This window comes from Taurulus bubalis (assembly GCF_910589615.1).
Source record: "Taurulus bubalis genome assembly, chromosome: 20".
NCBI classification, from domain to species: domain Eukaryota; kingdom Metazoa; phylum Chordata; class Actinopteri; order Perciformes; family Cottidae; genus Taurulus; species Taurulus bubalis.
The window spans coordinates 3652752-3672934 of NC_136608.1; the positions used below are offsets into that span (position 1 = coordinate 3652752).

The window sequence follows — 20183 nt, forward strand, 5'->3', positions numbered from 1 at the left end:
GGACCCCCGGTTTTTCGGACCGTCGTCCTGATCCTGGGGTCTGGGGTAGAGGTTGACTATGGGACCAAACCCGGGAACTGGATGATGAGAAGTCTTTGGTAATAGAGTTGCCAGACACCGGCAAGGGGGTGTACTGAGAAGCTGAGGCACAGTCACGACTACAGCGGTCCCCAACCACCGGCCCGCGGCCCGATACCGGTCCGTGGGTCCCTTTGTACCGGGCCAGAATATCCTGAGATCGCCGAAAAAGCTCTGAGAAACTGCCTCTATTTCCAACATCCGGTCTTTGTGAAGCGGGGTTTAAGTTAAGCAGTAGACTGGACTTAAAGGTCTAAGTTAAGGAGTAGACCGGATATAAAGAACACACGTCGGGGAGGTAAAGGGATGATGAGGGAGAATATAACAGAATAACAGAATCAGGAGTGGTAGGGAGGGGGAACCTTCCTAGCAGAAAGGGAGGCGACCAGGTTAGGGTGACACGGTGACGGGTGAGTAGAAAGAGGAAGGGCGATCGAGAGGGGAGAAGGAGTTCCTGTGTCAACTCCTAAACCTGATTCAATGTCAGTCAAGGTCGGACAACGTATCCCCTCCACTGGTTGAAAGGTGGTACAACACTTCACCTGTTTGGCAGCATTTTCTCTTATTGATCCTTTGACAGGATGTTAGCTTTTCTGATTCTGCTGTAATTTGATCAAATAATACCCAAAACAAACACGCGGTTAACTAAAAACGACGTGTTTGGTGTTGTTAATGCCCCTCCCATATATTCTATTTAAGATCCAAATTCAATTTCCTGCACAAAAGAAACACAACAAAATGATAATAATTATGATGATGTATGCACAGCAGTGGAGGAGAGGCCAAATCAGATGACCTCAATCACGGGAATAAATCTCCTCCGTGGCTCTCTGATGAAGAGCCAGGAGAGGAAATGAAAACGCGTTCAGCCAATGCAGGACGACACAATGCAGGCGACTCTCTTCTCCTAACCTTAAAATATACATTTTTACATCATCAATTATGCTGATGTTCATGGCTAAACTCCTACGGTTGTGTTTCTCTTCCGATTGAGAAAAGTAGACATTTTGCACCAAGTTAAGGTCAAATATGCAATAAGATTGAGGTCACATCCAAATTGAAATGACCTTATAGCATACACACCATAATATATATATATGTAAGGATAAATGGCAAATACATTAGTGTTATGAGGAAGCAAGATATCCTCAAAATACTGTTTCAAAAGGACTTTTTTTTTTAAAGGTTGTTCTGTTTTCTTCCACATTTTGGAAATACCAGTTTTTCTTTCTTTTATCCCAAGCCTCTAACGTGAGAGTGGGAGCTGTAAAGCACATGTGGGTGTTTGCATACGGCACAGGGAGGCTTTTCACTGAGCGACCCTGTTAATGGCCGCTGAATATCAACACATTTGTAGATATTTTCAAATGTTTTTTTGCTGCACAAAGCCATGGCAACATACGTTAAAATATATATATATATATATATATATATATATATATATATATATATATATATATAATTATTTGGCCCTTGCAAAAGTATAAATTGTTTATTCTCACTCAGCCATAACAAAAAAAAATCTGCTTCATATTGTTGCAGCATCTCTTTCTCTCTTGTTTGCAGGGCGATCGCATGCCTGCCAGTAGCTTTTAAAATACTCGAGGAGATGATGCTGCATCAGCAGGCGTTTACTTAACCGTGCTGAACTGTCAAACTGGAAGACTTCTCTGTTTGCAGTACACATGAAACGTGTGTGCAAGCTGCCCACTATACAGCTGTGCTATACAGCTGTGCTATACAGCGACGGTGACTCGTCTCCTCTTTCATCCGAGGCTCCAAAGTGGCTTCAGTGCTGTTGTCCTGAGGTGACGTGTGATATACGGTAAACGTGCCACACTGTGAAGTACAGCCGAAGCTGAATGTGTGTGAGTCACACAGCCAATCTCTGCAGCACATACACACACTTGTGTATTTATCACTCGTTAACATTACTTTAGTTTTGTTACGCAGCTAAGCGCCGTCACAGGTGCATTTAAACAACACTAAGGCAAATGTCAACAAGTATGAAGTGGTTTTATGAGAATTTAAATTGTGCATAAAAAGAAAATGAGTATGTTTAAATCGAGCTTAAAGATGACTACGCAGGACAGGCGACGACTGAATGGAGGCTGACAAGCAGCTAACGGTAGCAACGAGCTAGCTAAAAAGTCACAACATGTAAACAAGACAACTTTGGCGTTAGCGGTAGCATTTCTCCTCTTTTCGTAGAAAACAACTTGTGAACCTGTGTCAAGCTAACACATACATGGCCAGTCTGTCAAGCCTCCAACTAAATTATGACACCAAGTCCTTTGCCACGTTAAGTCCACCCCAACCCGAGGACCTGAGACCCAACCCAGGACACGTCCATGGTGGGATCACATGGTCTATACGATCAATCAGATCCCGTTCTACAGCCCTTGAGCTGTTTCGCATCATGTGCAAATAGTATACCCAACAGGATCCAAGAGGAACAGAATGATGTGAATGGTAATGACAAATGTGAAGCGTCATTTCACAGGCAGACCCAAACAAACCAGCCGTGCTCCGGCTGCCCCAACAGAACCTTTCCATAAAGCCGTGTCTCCCTCTTCCAGTCGGTAACTTTCCCTGCTGCTTCGCCTTCAGTTTCAGCTCGGCACAACTTTGTGATCAAAGCGTCAGACCGAAGCGAAGACCCCGTCTGCCTCCACGCTTGATCAGGCACTTGGCATTGAGGGAGGGGCGGCTGAGCCGAGTCGGCCGCTGAAGTTTGTCGATCTATCAGCACAAAGACAGCTCCGTCTGGGGGTTGGAGGTCTCTGCATCTCACACTGGCTTCACCCACGCGTGACGTCTAGATTTACTTATCCTCGTCTCCCCGTTCCCTCTCCTGCGCCCGTCTATCTCCATTTGATTCTTCCTGCTCGCTTGAATCTGGGAGAGGCTCCTGTTATCGCTGAAACCCCTGCTGGCTGAGACAAAGGCAAGAAGGCAAGTCTAGCTGTGCCACAGATCCCCAAAAACACGCACAAGAAAAGCATCCCGTCTGAAGGACAAGCGTGCAAAAGTCAAACGAGCACATAGCTAAATACAAGCACCTGGCTTCAAAGACAGAGATAAGGAATTAGTGGGCGTCTGAAAGATTTCTATTCCTTCCAGAGCTACGATAGGCAACGCTCCCCAACAAAAGCTCTCCGACAGAAGTCTGTCATGCAAATGAGCCGGCGGTTCTGAAGTAAGCAAACTCACGTTGGTAGACAGCTGAGACGTCAGGGTCGCCACCTTCTCCTGAGAGGCGTCCAGCTCCCGACGCAGCTTTCTGATTTGCTGTTTGAGGGGAAAGAGAGAGCGAAGAGGTGTCGTTAACGCTCCCGAAAAACACAAAGGCACTAAAACGTTGAACTTTGCAACTCCCGTGCCGATAACTGTGCAGTAGCATGTAATACTGTGCAAAAAGACACGGGGGTAATACAGTGTGAACACAAAGTGTGGGGGATTACCGTGGAATTTTGGACTGTTTGGCCCTTGATTGAAAAGAGAAGAGTAAATATTAACACTATGTTGCATGCCTCCATCAAACAGCATGTACTGGTGTGGCTGGACAGACAGAGGTATCACAAGCCACAGCACTGGTTTTCTCATGGAAACACTTAGAGCAGAAGGAGAAAGTATTCAGTGCCGGATGTGTCAGTTTCCCAAAGTGGACGACACAAGTACAACCAAGTCTTAGTTTCTTTCCAAATTGTTGTCAAAATCAGAATTTTGGATCACTGTTTGTCTGTTTTTTGGATATAATCCACACGACAAAGACAAGTTTCCTTCTCCTTTTTTGGACAGTTTTGACATTTTAGAAGGATTTTCGATTTTTACTTGGTTGAGAATTCTCAAAAAATACCAAGCGAGTCCCTTTTATGATTTATTTTCGTCCCCAATGCCAATGCTGCACAGCCAAGTTGCTGTTGTGCCAACATGACAGCAAACGTCTCAGGTAAATGGCGGAGCATTCGAGTCATGTGTAGGTCACCTGTCACCTGTCTCTGCAGAATCGTGGTACTGCACTGTGAATACTCAAAATGCTAAGCTCCACCCATCTGGCCGGGTTAAACCAACACCACAGTGCCAATACAGGAAGTAAAAGCTCTAATAAAGACGCAGGGATTCAAACAAAAGTCAGAAAATCAAACCATAAATCTGGAAAATCAAAAAAGAATCAGTGATCAACTGAACAGGATGGTTGAACAAAGGCCAAAGGGCAGGGCATGCATTGCATATGTTTAGTGTATGTTTTTGTAATATGTAGAGGATATAAGATATGTATCACTATATGGTTGATGAAAATGAAATAAATGCAAAAGCTTTACTGAAGCAATGCAACATGTGGTTGAACTACTTTACTGTAGAACGTGAGACCATTTTATCCACTACTTTTCTCTTATTGATGTGATTTTTGGCTCAAACTAATCATCAATAATAGGACACATTTAGTTGAGCAAATATCCCTGTACTTTGATGAAGGACAGACTCTCCCTGATTATAGACGCAGTGCAACAGAAACACACGCAAAGACAGAAAAACACCTGAAAGATTTAAAGCTAACTCAGATAAAATGTTTCTTCCTCTCTGCGTCTGCAGAGCTTCATGGTGAGAATGTTTAACGGCATGAATGTGAAGCAGGAAGGTGTTAACATGCAGCCGGACAGAATATTACACATCCTTACCTCCGAGTGTGCTTTCTCCTCCGTCTGGAAGAAAGGATAACGGAAACACATTTTAACATCGACAAAGAGAAAATAAAGAAACGGACAAAACATAATTGAAAAGAGAATTCAACCGAACTTCACATAAAATGAGATAAAAATAACAGAAAATAATCTCCGTCAACCTTCCATGCCTTTCCTCTGCAACCTGCACATTACATTGGAAACATGGGGTGTAGTTGATTTGTCTCCCTAAAAAACAATCTGCCAAAGTTAAAAGATGGAGAAGTTCATTTGGAGTGTATGTGCGCGGCAATGCCACGCTGCATCAGGGGGAACAGCTGAAGGCTTTGATTTAACTCTGTGCTGTCGTGTTGAAAACATCTGGAAGATTTCAGGCTTAACATTTGCACCAATAATCAATGTTTGAAAGCACAGGCAGTGCAGCTTAAAACCTGCGCAAACTGATTTCTTTGGCCACTAGGGGGCAGCGAAGCGAGCTGCAAACACACTGACCCGTTATATAAAGGTTTTACAGTCAAACTTGTTGCATATTCACACATTTAGCAACATTGGGATACATTTGGAGTTGTGTGCCTGGTGAATAGAGGTGCAATATTTCCTTTCCTTTCCCTGAGGGACATATCTGTCTTTTTGGCTGCTACAGTCTCCACTTCTTCACTTGGCTGTTTGGTGCTCGGCCAAATCATTAAAGCTGCGGCTTGGAAACCCAAAAACAATGAGCGGAAAGAGGCTGAAACGCCACGGATGGTGCATGGAACAAGTTGGAGTGCAATTCCCTCTGCGTCTGTCACTACAAACCTGTCAAGATGTTAATATAAAAGCAGTGACAGGAGCAGCTTTGACGATGGGTTTACATCTGGGCTCTATATCAATGTACCATATCAACATTATGTTTAATATTAAGTTTAACTATGACACAACATATCTGTAATATTATTCCATTGGGTAAAAACAATGGCGGTGAAAGGGAAGGTATGTGAATGTGAATGAACAAAATACTCCTTTGCACACTTCCCACCTAGTGTGCCATTGGTTAAGCTCCACCGTGACACCTAAGACACCGTGTCTACTTCTAGTTTATTATTCATGCTTTACTAGTCTTAGATATACAGCACATGTCTGAAATGCTACCTCTGAAAGCTGTACATTTAGGAAGAGAAGTTGTCCGGCTACTTACCGCAGAGTACAGCGAAGACGTGCTGGAGACCAGAGACAGTGAGGAGCCATGGACTGCAAGCACAGAGTGATGAGAGACAAAAGTATTTCAAAAAGGAATGAACAAATGGATATGTGACCATACAATAATCTAACCTTTGATGTTTAATCTGACCAGCAGGCAGTTCTGTAATTGCTTATTTATTCATGATAGCTGACTCAATAGCTCTTGATAGCGATGCTAAGTCATTCAGACGATGTGCTCCGTGAACAGTTATACTAAGTAGGCAGTGGAAAAAAACATGATTTATCCCGTTAAAAAGCTGACCTCTATGTGGATGCAATCACAGCGTCTTACATCACTCACAAAAAAGATCAGAACAGAGCGAGCCATCAGCCGAGAGCTCATTAAATCTGGTATTTAATGCCTTAGTGACTGATGGGACTTTGCTTTGCTGAATGTGGCCCTTAAATGACTTTATAATGGAGGTCATTTTTGGCACACGCTGCATCTACAGTGTCGTTCTACCTTCGTCAGTGCTGTCCCTGAAGGAGCCGGAGCGGCTGATGCCCCGTGGGCGGTCCTCCAGGGAGGTTGCGCTGCCACCCAGTGGGTGCCCCTCCCCGTACAGGTCAAAGGAGTCCTGGGCAGGGATGCTGTTGGAGCGGCTCATGCTGGTGCTGCCCGGCGGCAGGTTGTACTGGCTGATGTTGGTGGGGCTCACTGCACGGAGGGGATAAACACCGAGATCTGTGTTGATTATATTTATCCCACCGTTACGTCTTTGCATGTTTAAAAAGCATCAGTGATCAATAATACTGCATGGAATAAGAACACACAGTAGATACAGCTGCATATGACCGAACAACCATTTTAAATCATAGAGTTCAGTGTCATAGAGTTTGTTTCCAAGGCAATGAGTCCAGTGTCGTACACATACATACATACATACATACATACATACATGCATACATACATACATACATACATACATACATACATGCATACATACATACATACATTCATGCATACATACATTCATGCATACATACATACATACATTCATGCATACATACATACATACATACATACATACATACATACATGCATGCATACATACATGCATACATACATGCATACATACATTCATGCATACACACATGCATACATACATGCATACATACATACATGCATACATGCATACATACATACATGCATACATACATGCATACATACATGCATACATACATACATGCATACATACATACATGCATACATACATGCATACATACATGCATACATACATACATGCATACATACATACATGCATACATACATGCATACATACATACATGCATACATACATACATGCATACATACATGCATACATACATACATGCATACATACATGCATACATACATGCATACATACATACATGCATACATACATACATGCATACATACATACATGCATACATACATGCATACATACATGCATACATACATACATACATGCATACATACATGCATACATACATGCATACATACATGCATACATACATACATTCATGCATACATGCATGCATACACACATGCATACACACATGCATACATACATACATGCATACATACATGCATACATACATGCATACATACATGCATACATACATGCATACATACATACATGCATACATACATGCATACATACACACATGCATACATACATGCATACATACATGCATGCATAGTATGTAATACAGAGGTATATATATAGTATGTATTACTAAGGTATATATATAGTATGTATTACTAAGGTATATATATATATAGTATGTATTACTACTAAGGTATATATATAGTATGTATTACTACTAAGGTATATATATAGTATGTATTACTACTAAGGTATATATATAGTATGTATTACTAAGGTATATATATTGTATGTATTACTACTAAGGTACATATATAGTATGTATTACTAAGGTATATATATAGTATGTATTACTACTAAGGTATATATATAGTATGTATTACTAAGGTATATATATAGTATGTATTACTACTAAGGTATATATATAGTATGTATTACTAAGGTATATATATAGTATGTATTACTACTAAGGTATACATATAGTATGTATTACTACTAAGGTATATATATAGTATGTATTACTAAGGTATATATATAGCATGTATTACTACTAAGGTATATATATAGTATGTATTACTAAGGTATACATATAGTATGTATTACTAAGGTATATATATAGTATGTATTACTAAGGTATATATATAGTATGTATTACTACTAAGGCATATATATAGTATGTATTACTAAGGTATATATATAGTATGTATTACTACTAAGGTATACATATAGTATGTATTACTACTAAGGTATATATATAGTATGTATTACTAAGGTATATATATAGCATGTATTACTACTAAGGTATATATATAGTATGTATTACTAAGGTATACATATAGTATGTATTACTACTAAGGTATATATATAGTATGTATTACTAAGGTATACATATAGTATGTATTACTACTAAGGTATATATATATAGTATGTATTACTAAGGTATATATATAGCATGTATTACTACTAAGGTATATATATAGTATGTATTACTAAGGTATACATATAGTATGTATTACTACTAAGGTATACATATAGTATGTATTACTACTAAGGTATACATATAGTATGTATTACTAAGGTATACATATAGTATGTATTACTACTAAGGTATACATATAGTATGTATTACTACTAAGATATATATATAGTATGTATTACTAAGGTATACATATAGTATGTATTACTACGAAGGTATACATATAGTATGTATTACTACTAAGATATATATATAGTATGTATTACTAAGGTATACATATAGTATGTATTACTACTAAGGTATACATATAGTATGTATTACTACTAAGGTATACATATAGTATGTATTACTAAGGTATACATATAGTATGTATTACTACTAAGGTATACATATAGTATGTATTACTACTAAGATATATATATAGTATGTATTACTAAGGTATACATATAGTATGTATTACTACTAAGGTATATATATATAGTATGTATGACCACCTAAGGGCAACTCAGACACTGAACTCTTTTAAGCCTTGCCTAAAAACCTTTTTATTCAGGAATTGCTTTAACTATGTTTTTATTCGTTTTACTATACATTGGCTCTGTGGCACTGAGTTTATTTTGAAAGAAAAGTGCGTTTAAAAATGAAATGTATTATTATTATTATTATTACTATGAAAGAGTAACAGTAATATTCCCTGCAGAATAATTGATGCAGACTGAACGCTGCACATGTGCTACAAAAGGTGTGTGTGGGCTGCAGGTCCGGCCCGTCTGGATTTGTGATATTTGAATTCTTAGAGACGAACTGCAGGAGTCAAAGATCTCCTTTAACTGCAGAACTCACTCCATTGATTTTTTTTTGTACTATTTGGTTTGTTGTGATAAATTCATTTGGACTTACGCAGGTTGGAGTAGTGGTATTTTCCAGTGTTGGTGCAGGAAGCTCCCGGAGGAGACAATGGGGACTGGCTGCCTGTGTCCTGGAGTCCCCCTGTTGAATGGGACCTCAACCACTCCTTCCCTTCCTCGTGGGACGTCTGCCGGGAGGACGGAGGGTACCTGGATCCCACAAAGACGCAGTCAGCACGAGGCAAACAGAGACCAACTTGAGTCCAAGCAGCGAATTTCTGTGTTGAAGAAATGAGTGCAGAACTACATAATAGAAGAATGAGAGCAGATGGGGAAAACCATGCAGCCACACACACAGATGCTCACATGCATCGACACACATTAATGCGCCAAAGCTGCCAAACACATTGACACTGCGTTCATCTCGGCTCCAAAGTGGCTCAGCGACAGAAGGCCCTCTTATCGCCGGCGTGACAATCGGCCATATTTAATCCTCTGAGGATGATAATTGAGTTTGCGCTCATCCCTTTTCAGAGCCGCCTTCCTCCCGACGCCCCCCATTACTACGCCTGTCACATCTGACCCCGCTGCAGCGCCCCACGCCTGAGCTTCCTGTTCCATCGGGTGTCTGAGAGCAACGCAGCGCTCGCCGCTCGCTGGTGTTGAAATGGAACTGACTTGAAATATGCAAAGGGTCAGCGTTGGACACAGCATACGGACAAAATGCTCATAAGTGGGACTAAACACGCTTATTGTTCGACTCGCCTAAGCTGCTCTTGTAGGAAATCTAAAGATCAGAAGATGGGAACAGACGGCCATCAAAAAACTGTTGAGAAGAAAACATCACAACCAACGGTAGCACTTTATAAGTCCACACTATTGAATTCATCATTTATAAAGCATTATTCCAACATGAATACTCATTAATAAAGTATGAAACCCAAGCTTATTAATCAAGAATGAAACATTTATAACTGTGTTTATGAATGAGTTACTAATGCAACGTGATACTGACTGCCTTATCCTCAACACTGAGCAGGGAATTCACATTATCTGCAAGTAGTTGGTCATTGTTTTAACTATTTTATAAATGCGTTTTAAAGCATATAGTCCTCACTTTAGATGTGGCCACACAAAATACCTAATTAATACTTAACTAACGACTTGTAACGACTGGAATTAATCATGAATTGCAGTATTAAAACATGTTTGTAAAGCACATGTTAACCATTAGTGCATCATCTATAAGTCCTATATTACTTAATTGGTTTGCAATATATATTACTTAATTTACAAATGGGGAATCCATCATTTAATAATATCCAGAATAAGAGTCAAGCTTCTTAATCAAGAATAAAACATTCATAACTGTGTTTATTAATTGCATATTAATGAGTTACTAAGTGTTCATGTTGGAATAATGCTTTATAAATGATGAATTCATTGTTTATTCATGCTTTACTAATGCGAAATAGTGTGCACTTATTATAAAGTGCTACCCAACCAGCAGGCATAAGATCTGTGTAGGGTAAGATCAGAGGCTTTTAGGGCAAAAAAGAGCACCGCCAAATGCCATGGAAATGAAAAAGGCCCCATCCAACCCCTCCGCAGCGCTGCTGTATAATTGTCTGGAGAGGTTGTTCCCTGCAGAGGTTATGCCACTGTGATGAATGGGTTATGGTATTTCTGTCTCAGTCTCTTCAGTCCCAGCTAGACTCAAAGTATTCATTCTACTTCTCCCCCTTGGGCTAGCACTGCAAATGTTATCAGGACGTTTGGGGCCATATTGGGGAGCTCAGGAAGAAGTGCTCTGTCATGGCGGCTGTGTTTGCCGCATTTCTAGATGATGAGGATGCACACAGAGAAGCAGACGTACACACGGGAAGGATGAAGGCTGTCGTGCCCGATCATCTGAGGCAGCATCTACACCGATTAAAGAGAGCTTTCTTCTAATCTGGACTTCAGGATCCGTGGTAGAACATCAGAGCCAGAGCATTTTGTGGAGGTGCAACAATAGGTCAACATTTTAGATTTTTGACAGATTTTTGACTTACTGGGTACACAAGGTGACCAAAGCATCCTTGGAAATATTATATATTAAAATATGTATTTCCTCTCTGCATTGCATAATAATGCATTTTGCAAATCCACAGCTCGTCTGAGGAACTTACAGAAGAACTTAGTCCTGCAGTGTAAATGCTGCACGAGATAATCACACAACGTGTGGTTCCCAACCTTTCTTTCTCAATTATAGATCACTTCAAATAGTGTATCCATTACTTTAAGCTAACTATTTTAAGTGTCCTTACAGGAAACTCTGGTTGTTAAAGATGATGTCACACCGTGCCACTCACACATACAACACACACACAACATGAAAAGTCAGAATGATCATTTTCATGCAAATGTACACTAATGTGGGTGAATAAAAGAAGGACAGTTGAGGATGGGATCTCGCTGCGGATGTGTTACCTCAGTCCCTTTTTGGGAAGCGTGTTTCTGTCAAGAGGCATGCTGTTAAAACACAAAGGATGAGCCAATTAGATGAACAACAACACTTTGGTTTGTTTGTGATACATGAGAACAATACTTTAAAACTTGACATTTGACACACACACACACACACACAGACACACACAATGGAGAAAACAAAGACACTACTAATGCGTAACAGGACGGACAACAAATGTAAAACATTTAAATATTAATCAATTGTTTCATTTTTTGAGACAAACAGCTAAGCTAGTAAGGAAGAAACTACTTTTTTGATTACTCTTCACTGTTAAGTATTGCATGCACAGAGTGGGGACAAGACAATGGAAACACCTCGATAAGGACTTCTCATGGAAATGAGCGTCTGGAATGATCTTAATTTATTGTGGGACTTTTCTAGCATGGCTTCAGACCCACAACTAATAATGTCTTGATTGTGTTAAACACCTTAAATGATGATCCCAGAACCACTAAGATTGGCACCTGGTCAATGCAATACACTAACAATGGAGAAGTTGAGTAGTGAAAAGAGTTGGACTCTAGAAATATTGATAATACCAGAACCATGCCGGAAAAAAGAAACCAAGCGTGAGTGTTGGATGGGTCAATTTCTTCATCTTCTTCTAAGTATATTGCTGAGGCTTCCTCTGCTTTAATGTTTATATCTATATATATAAGAGATATACTTGTTGTCTCTGTTCTCAAATGAAACAATGAATACGATTCAGCCCCATCGTATTCCCTGTTACTCACCCCTCAGACAGGGTGGACTTGACACTGCCGGTTCGTGTGACCTTGGGCCCGTGGTGGCCCAGCGGGAGGTCAATGGACTCAGAGCTGGTGTGCAGACTGGTCATGCTCTGGCAGCTCAGGGTGTCCTTGCTGCCAGCTGACGAGCTACAGGCCGGCCAGGGCCGAGCGTTGGAGGGCAGGGAGAGGCCAGAGGCCGGGCTGGAGGCCGGGGAGTCGCTGCACGGGTCTGGGGTTTTACCGTACAGCGGGCTGCTGCCGCCGCTCAGGCCGCCGGCGCTGCCGAGGCTCCCCGTGCCAGAGGAGGGCGAGTCCAGACTGGCCTGCCTCGCCAGCGTGCCGTGGGGGCTGCCCAGTATTGAGGGGCACTTGCCAGAGTCGGGAGTGCCCGGAGAGCTGGCCTTGCTGCTGGCTTTGGTGCCAAACAATCTGGGGGTAGAGAGGTGGGTGCAGTCATTCAGAAATGCTCTAAGGACACGTGATGAGCCTCTGCAAGATCCACACTGGAAACTGAGTTCATTTTTGGTACTTTGAGAAAGTGGATTACATTGAGGTCATCTAATGTATATCACGTTTGAAATAGTCTTACTCCATTGGAAACTACAGCAACTCAAACATCCCCACATCTCTCTTGGAACACCAACGTCATAAAATACCGAGCGCACTTCTCAACACATTTTCCCCTCGCGGCAAACTCCACCTCATTTCAGTAGCGGACCCTCTGTAACTTACATTGACACATCTGCTCTCACAGCTTTGCCCGCTTCAGCCCTGTGACTTCTAAGAACCTGATCTGTTAGGCCACTCAACTCCGTCCTCCTCCCACATGTGCTCAGACGGCCCGCGACTCGTACTGCGCCTGTCCCACTCTTGTCATCGCAATCACAGGAAAATATACAAAAAAGTGAGACAAAAAATAGCAAGCTTGAAGGCAATGCAGATGAAACGGGTCGGGCGTGACAGATCGGAGAGGGACGGATGTTTGGCCGCGCCTGCAGGACGCACGCTTCTAACGAGGCGAGAAACTCCCGTCTCCTGTCGGTTCTGATCAAGACTGGATTTGCCTGACCCGAATGAAAAGCCGTCGTCTTCAGGGGGAAAGGCATGTTTCATCTGCAGTGGCTCATCACCTACACCAGGGGACACTATGTGTCGGCAGCATTGTCTCAATCAATCTTTCTGTGGCGGCGCAGAAATATGATTTATTAAATGTCTTCTATTCATCTCGCGCATCCAAACATATCTTAAATTTGCCACTACAGACGAGGTCTTCAATAAATGCCCCCTATCTGTTACAGGAGTCTGCATCGGGAAATGATAATGAATGAAAACAGCCGTAAAATCTGAAAGAGACAGAATCAGAATCGCCTGAATCCAAAGTATAAATCCAAAGTACTGCAAGACCTAAATTTATATTGCAGCAAAATCCTCCCTTGTAGCCAATAACCAAGTATAGCATGTCATGAAATGCTTGAGTCACATAGAAATACACATGGCGAGGGACAAAGACAGAACAGAAAGCCGCGTTCGTGTTTTGTGTTTTCTGACCTGCGGAACGTAGGGGAGGCGATGTCGGGGTACTTGGGGCCGGGCTGCCTGAGCCCTGATTGGCCGGTTGACGTGGAGGTGGGGCTGGACTTGGGGGAGGTGGATAGTCCCGCTGTGGCGTCCTGGTCTGACACCGCCACCTTCTCCTTGTCCGTCTGGTTGATGGTGACGGGACTGGAGCGGTCGGAGCTCACTTTTCCGTCCCTGCGCTTGGCGCCTGCTTGTGCCGCCGCCGCCGCCGCCGCACCGCCGGCCGACTTGCCGCTCACGTTGGAGTCGATGCTGCTGGAACTGGAGCGGTGCCCGCCGCGCCCTGCCGCCGCGCCGCTGGAGGACTTGGCCGGTCTGGGCAGAGAGCGGTACTGCAGCGTCACTTTGGAGCTGCTGCAGCTGAGCAGCACGCCGTCGTCCTCGGGCTGCGAGTCGTCCAAGCTGGTCTTGCGCCCGCCGCCGATGCTTGCGCCCTTGCCGAGGGCGGCCGAGGATTTGGGCGCCTTGCCCAGGGTGGCTGAGCCGCTGGCGAGCGTCGCCCCGCTGGAGGTGATTAGCGTACCGCTGGCACCTGGGATCTTCTTGTATCCAAAGGACGCGGTGGTGGGCGGGCGTCCGATGCCGGAGGGAGGCTTCTTACCTTCCTCTCCGCTGCTCTTCCCGGCATCGGAGGGCGAGCGCTGGATGGCGGCTGAGCTCTTGGCAGGCGCCTTGCCCTTCTCCGAGGCCTTAGCGTCATCAGTTTTGCCTGACAATTTGCATAAAGACTTATTAGCACAAATACAAAAAACATCACCCCCCAGCAGATTCTTGGCCCAGCGCTTGTTTTGTTTTTTTCCATCACCTGTGGTGTCACAGAGCAGGGAGAGCCAAATTAGTGCTCAATCTTGGCCGGCAGCCAGACGCCTGTTTATCACAACTCAGCAGCAGTGGAAAGCAATACTTATCTGCAACTAAGCTGCCAAACTTGCTGAATGGACAGAAAATGTAGGAGCAGCTGCACAGTCTCTACGCACAGGTATCAGGGACTTTTCTTTTTGCATGAAAAGTGAGGCACATATTATAGATATTAAAACAACTCCCACCTGGTGACTTGTGGGCAGCGGATCCCTTGGTCCTGGGCGGCGTGATGCCGACCTGCGCCGTCATGCCCCGCCTCCACGAGCCCGTCTGGGACATCTGGGCCAGCGCGGCGGCCTTCTGACCGGCTTCCTCGTACTGACTCTGGGCTTGAGTGGAAGAGGAGGACGAGGAGGCCTTCCAGCGGGAGGAGCCGCTGCCGGGCTCCATGCTCGCGTCCAGCTCCTCCTCCACCTTCTTCAGGTCCTCGGCTCCGGCCCAGCTGCTGCTCACCTCCTGCTCGGCATGTTTGGACCTGCTCCCTTTCTGGGACTGGGGGTGGGGGGAGGGGCGTTGTCAAAGAAAGCACACAATAATGAGCAATGATGTGAAGTACTAGCTATTTGTAGTTACTAGTCTACGATCTTTTAAGATCAGATTTAAAGACATACAGCCATGTGAAGTCAGAGCTATCTCTGGAATCACCCGTGTCAAAATCTCCTCTTTTTTGGACCCGTGCAAACACGCCCACACACACACACACACACACACACACACACACACACACACACACACACACACACACACACACACCCAGCAGTGATAACTAGCCTACCTTGACAGATGGCCAGTCTCCCTAGCAACACCAGAGTCTCTTAAGAGCCCGGTCTGTTGAGTATTTCATGAGGGGCCAAAGACTCTTGGCAGAATGAGGCACACGCCTGCGAGGAGAGCTGAGCGGTGGCCTTCGGTTCACAGTTAATTCCCTCAGCTGTGATTTCAGAGCTCACACACAGCCTGGCCTCGGGTTTCATGCTAAACCAGCGCGCTTGCAGCTCCGCATTCAGTGAAGATATTTAGTCAGATCTGGCAATTCAATCTTTTTATAGCGCAAAAAATAGACTTATTTTCTGTCTTTTCCGGCTCATGTTGGATCAGTTTCTGTCACGGCTTTGTAAACTTTCCCCGTCATGTGTTGTGTTGAAGAGCTACTCCAGGGATTTAGTATTGCACTTAAAGTTGAGGCACTCATAATAATGGTTGTCCCTTCTTTACTACTTTACTGAGGCTACAAACACACAACCTACGTTTCCCGTAGTGCAACCAAACAGCATCTTGTATTAAACCCTCAATTTGTAATGCAGGCTTTCTTTTTGAAGGATGTTAGTCTCAAGGCTAAACTGATGACATCATCAGCGTTGATTTTAAAACTTTGGAGAGCTCCCTCCTGGGTCACAGAGGACACTACACCGGTGTTTTCACAGGCTGAGTAGAGCTCCTCGCAATCCCGGAAGTCATCTGCTATCGATCTGAGGACAGATGAACCTCTGAGGGCCAAAGGGTTTTGTTTCTGGGGTTCTGGTGAACCAGTTCATATCCGGGCCGAGGCTTTCTTTTCCGGACGCCGCTCCTTGTCTTCAGTCCAATTAGCAACTTGAGATGTGAGACTGGAGTTGAAGGTGAGAGACAGCGTAGACGAGCGGGTTGTTTCACAGGTAGCCGGCTTACAGGCTTGTTTTAAACCAACAAAAAGACGATAGCCGGTTCCCACATCCCCTTTTGCTTTCCACTCGGAGGGTTTACCGCGTTCAATCAAAGCTTTCTCAAACGTGATTGGTCAAAACTACTCGGACTACACACATTTGAATGCACAATCTGTTTGACAGAGGTGTGACCGGTAAACTGAACTTCTTAAAAAAGAAGAATACTGATGGTGGCAGCAGTGCGCGTGTCCTTACCTGCGCTCCCTTGCTTTTTCGCGATGAGCTGACAGCGGAGTAGGTGGGCGTGTTCAGATCATCGGTGCTGATGTTGTCCAGTGTGTCGCTCAGGCCGCTGCTCACCGAGCTGCTGTCGTCCCAACTGCAGGAGAGGGGAGAGCAGAGGTCAGAGAGGTCATGTGTTCTACTTCTATTCCAGCGTGTGCAGCGGCAGCCGTCCTCAGACCGGGATCGACCGATGACAAAGCTGCTAACACTTCTCAATGTCTCTGATGGAGGTTTTCGGCAGAATAAAAGAGCTGGGATGAAGTGCACCTCACCAGCGAGGCCAGACGACTTCCAGATCAACTTTAATTGCCCAATTTGTCTCTCGCCTCTTTTTTAGGACCCCATTGAATTGTGGGTATTAGAGTTCTCTCTCCCTCCCCCCTTCCCCTCCCAAAAAAAGGCAATAATCGTTAAGCTTCTTATTAACTGGATCTTCAGTGGCATCGTCATCATTTAGCTGTTGAAGGCTGACAAGAGCTGCTTAGACGTGGAGCGTATGGGTCCAACACACACACACACACACACACACACACACACACACACACACACACACACAATGAATGAATGAAAACTCCGCCAATATATTTTACGAATCTGAAAACCCATTTTCAGCTATCAGATACAATAAATCACCTTCAATTACGATATATTATCTCTTCTTCTCTTTCATTGCCACACACACACACACACACACACACACACACACACACACACACACACACACACACACACACACAGTTAGCATCGTAGGTGTGACAGCTCACATACTGCGCACAGGTACTAAAACTGCATGCGTGGTTGTCTTTATGAGTGTGTGTGTGTGTGTGTGTGTGTGTGTGTGTGTGTGTGTGAGAAAGAGAGAGAGAGTTGCATGACACATCTGATCAAAACATCCTTGAGAGTTTAATTTAAATCCAGAAGGAAAAATGAGTGAGCAGTGCAGCAGACACACACACACACACACACACACACACACACACACACACACACACAGGGCGAGAGAGCGAGGGAGAGGGAGAGAGAGAGAGAGAGAGAAAGAGATGACAATCAATACTAATAAAATGACTGTTATCACAACGACATAACAGACAGATAACAAAAGAGCCAACAATCTGTCTTTCACGAGCAGATCCTTTCATCCGATGTTCATTTCCAGTCTGACGGATTGCAGACAACACCTCGAGTTTGAAGCTATATCTTTTGAAACAAAAAAACACCCCAAACTACTTCCAGAAGCTAATTACACTTTTATCAACCAGTCAATTCGGCTCGCCATCTATAATTCATCGCAGGCAAGGATGAGACCCGAAGGCAGGCGGAAAAATGAGAGAATAATGACTCATTCTTTACAAAAGGCTCACGAAGGAGGGGGAAGACGAGCAGACGGAAGATAATGGCGTTATTGATTTTCTAAAGTTTGTTCCAAAAATCAATAACCATAAGAGTTGTTATGCTTAAAACACACATACCAATCATGAGCTATAGTGCATCCTTTTATTAAATTAGAGGGAAATAAAAAAGATAAAACACTCTGGATCATGAATGTTAAGCAGCCTGTTGATAGTCTCCATGCAGACATGAATACATGGTCGATATGGAGCTGCCAGCTGGAAGGAAGTCTGTAATTAACGTAGTGCAGAGCGGACACCTTGCAGCCCAGTTGTCCTCTGATGCAGCCTGAGATTAATCTGCTCTCATGACAGTCACATGTGCATGAAACTACAAACTGCAGCTATAGCTCTTCATACCATGTCCTTAGGCAAACAATTAAACGTTTTGTTTCCAAAAGAAGAAACCTTGAAAGAGACAACAGGAAATGTGCCTTTGGTTGTTGAGCGTCGTAACCAATTAGTTATTTCACCATCCTGGATGTCTCATCTTGAGATTTCCTTTTTCTTCAATTCAAATCCGTTATCAGAAAGACGCAGCGCCTCAGAGACGGATGTTTGAAGCGCAGAGCAGCTCGTCACCCGAGAAAAGGAAACGGCGTCCTCGCTGTGAATCGGAGCTTTAGCGGTGTGTGTGTGTGTGTATGTGTGTGTGTGTGTGTGTGTGTGTCCACAGCTTTCCTGCAGTTCTTTAAAAAAGGCCACTCGCTCCACTCTGATATCAGAGACCAGTGTGTATGTAAGTACCCAAGCCCGTGGAAATCGATGGCTTTGAAACATCCCTTTAATCGGTTCCTCTCATCTGCACTTAAGCCTGTGTTTGCCGATACGTGTTTGGAGTTGAAGGCGGCGGCGTCCGGCCGCAGCCCACTGCTTGTGACTTCGTTTGAAGGAGGCCGGGGGGGCGGGGCCTTTGAGTCACCTTGAAGATCTGATTCAGAGATCTCTCAGAGATCTCTCAGCTTCGCGGCGACGAGGGAGTCGCTGTGCACTCTGCAGGATCCTCTGAGACCGGCGTGACAAGACAGCGGTGGGGGAAGCGAATTTAAAGCTCCCAACAAAAGGACGCAGTCCAAAGTGACTCCAAAGACAGATATACAGAATGCCCTGTCTCTATAAACTATGAGCAAACTATAAAGCTCATAAGCATCACATGATTTAGGAGAGATCAAAGACACAGATGTTCTTTTTACAAGCGCTGATTGCTCCTTATGCCTAATTGCACATCTCAAACATCATCCGGGCTTCGTCTAAACTGGAAGAAGGTTCACTTTTTCCACACTGCCGTTAATTTCCCCCAAACCGAGACAAATTGGACTTGATAACATGACGTTATCGAGCACTTTGGCTTGGGTGGCGCGCAGAGGGGAGCGGTGAAACGGCGGTCAGAGGATGGGCAGAGGCCGCCGGCTGCGAAGGAGCTCATCGACTAGTTCTTATCTCAACAAGGAGCGTCGTCTCCTTCCTCCGAGGGGGGTCTCTCTCTCTCTCTCTCTCTCTCTCTCTCTCTCTCTCTCTCTCCTACAACATGGACAACCCTCTTTCTGGCGAATCAGCCGCAGAGCTGTGGGTAATACGATTCCAACTACGCGGTGGGTAATTCTGGATTAATGAACGCGACGAGTCATGGTCACAGAGTAAAGACGCCCCGGAGCGTCTGCGCTCACGTCTGTAAAATGGAATTCTTCGGGCGCGTTTCTGTTAATTAACAGACTTGCTCTGATTGGATAATGGAGCGCGATAAAAAAGCAGAACTTGCTGAATGGAAATTGCAAACAATAAACGTGT

General features: G+C 43.9%; 1 protein-coding gene across 1 annotated transcript in view; it reads right to left on the minus strand.

The window, feature by feature from the left end:
• The window catches only part of nav3 (neuron navigator 3), a gene marked incomplete at its 5' end in the record, with an annotated part of 156519 nt that overhangs the window by 17555 nt on the left and 118781 nt on the right, over positions 1–20183 (minus strand). The window contains 11 exons of the mRNA XM_079235753.1: positions 3292–3369; positions 3543–3566; positions 4761–4784; positions 5941–5993; positions 6448–6642; positions 9450–9607; positions 11870–11911; positions 12644–13069; positions 14189–14927; positions 15265–15571; positions 16978–17101. Of these exons, the coding sequence (XP_079091879.1) occupies positions 3292–3369; positions 3543–3566; positions 4761–4784; positions 5941–5993; positions 6448–6642; positions 9450–9607; positions 11870–11911; positions 12644–13069; positions 14189–14927; positions 15265–15571; positions 16978–17101 (2170 nt within the window). The remainder of the gene's footprint in view (positions 1–3291; positions 3370–3542; positions 3567–4760; positions 4785–5940; positions 5994–6447; positions 6643–9449; positions 9608–11869; positions 11912–12643; positions 13070–14188; positions 14928–15264; positions 15572–16977; positions 17102–20183) is intronic.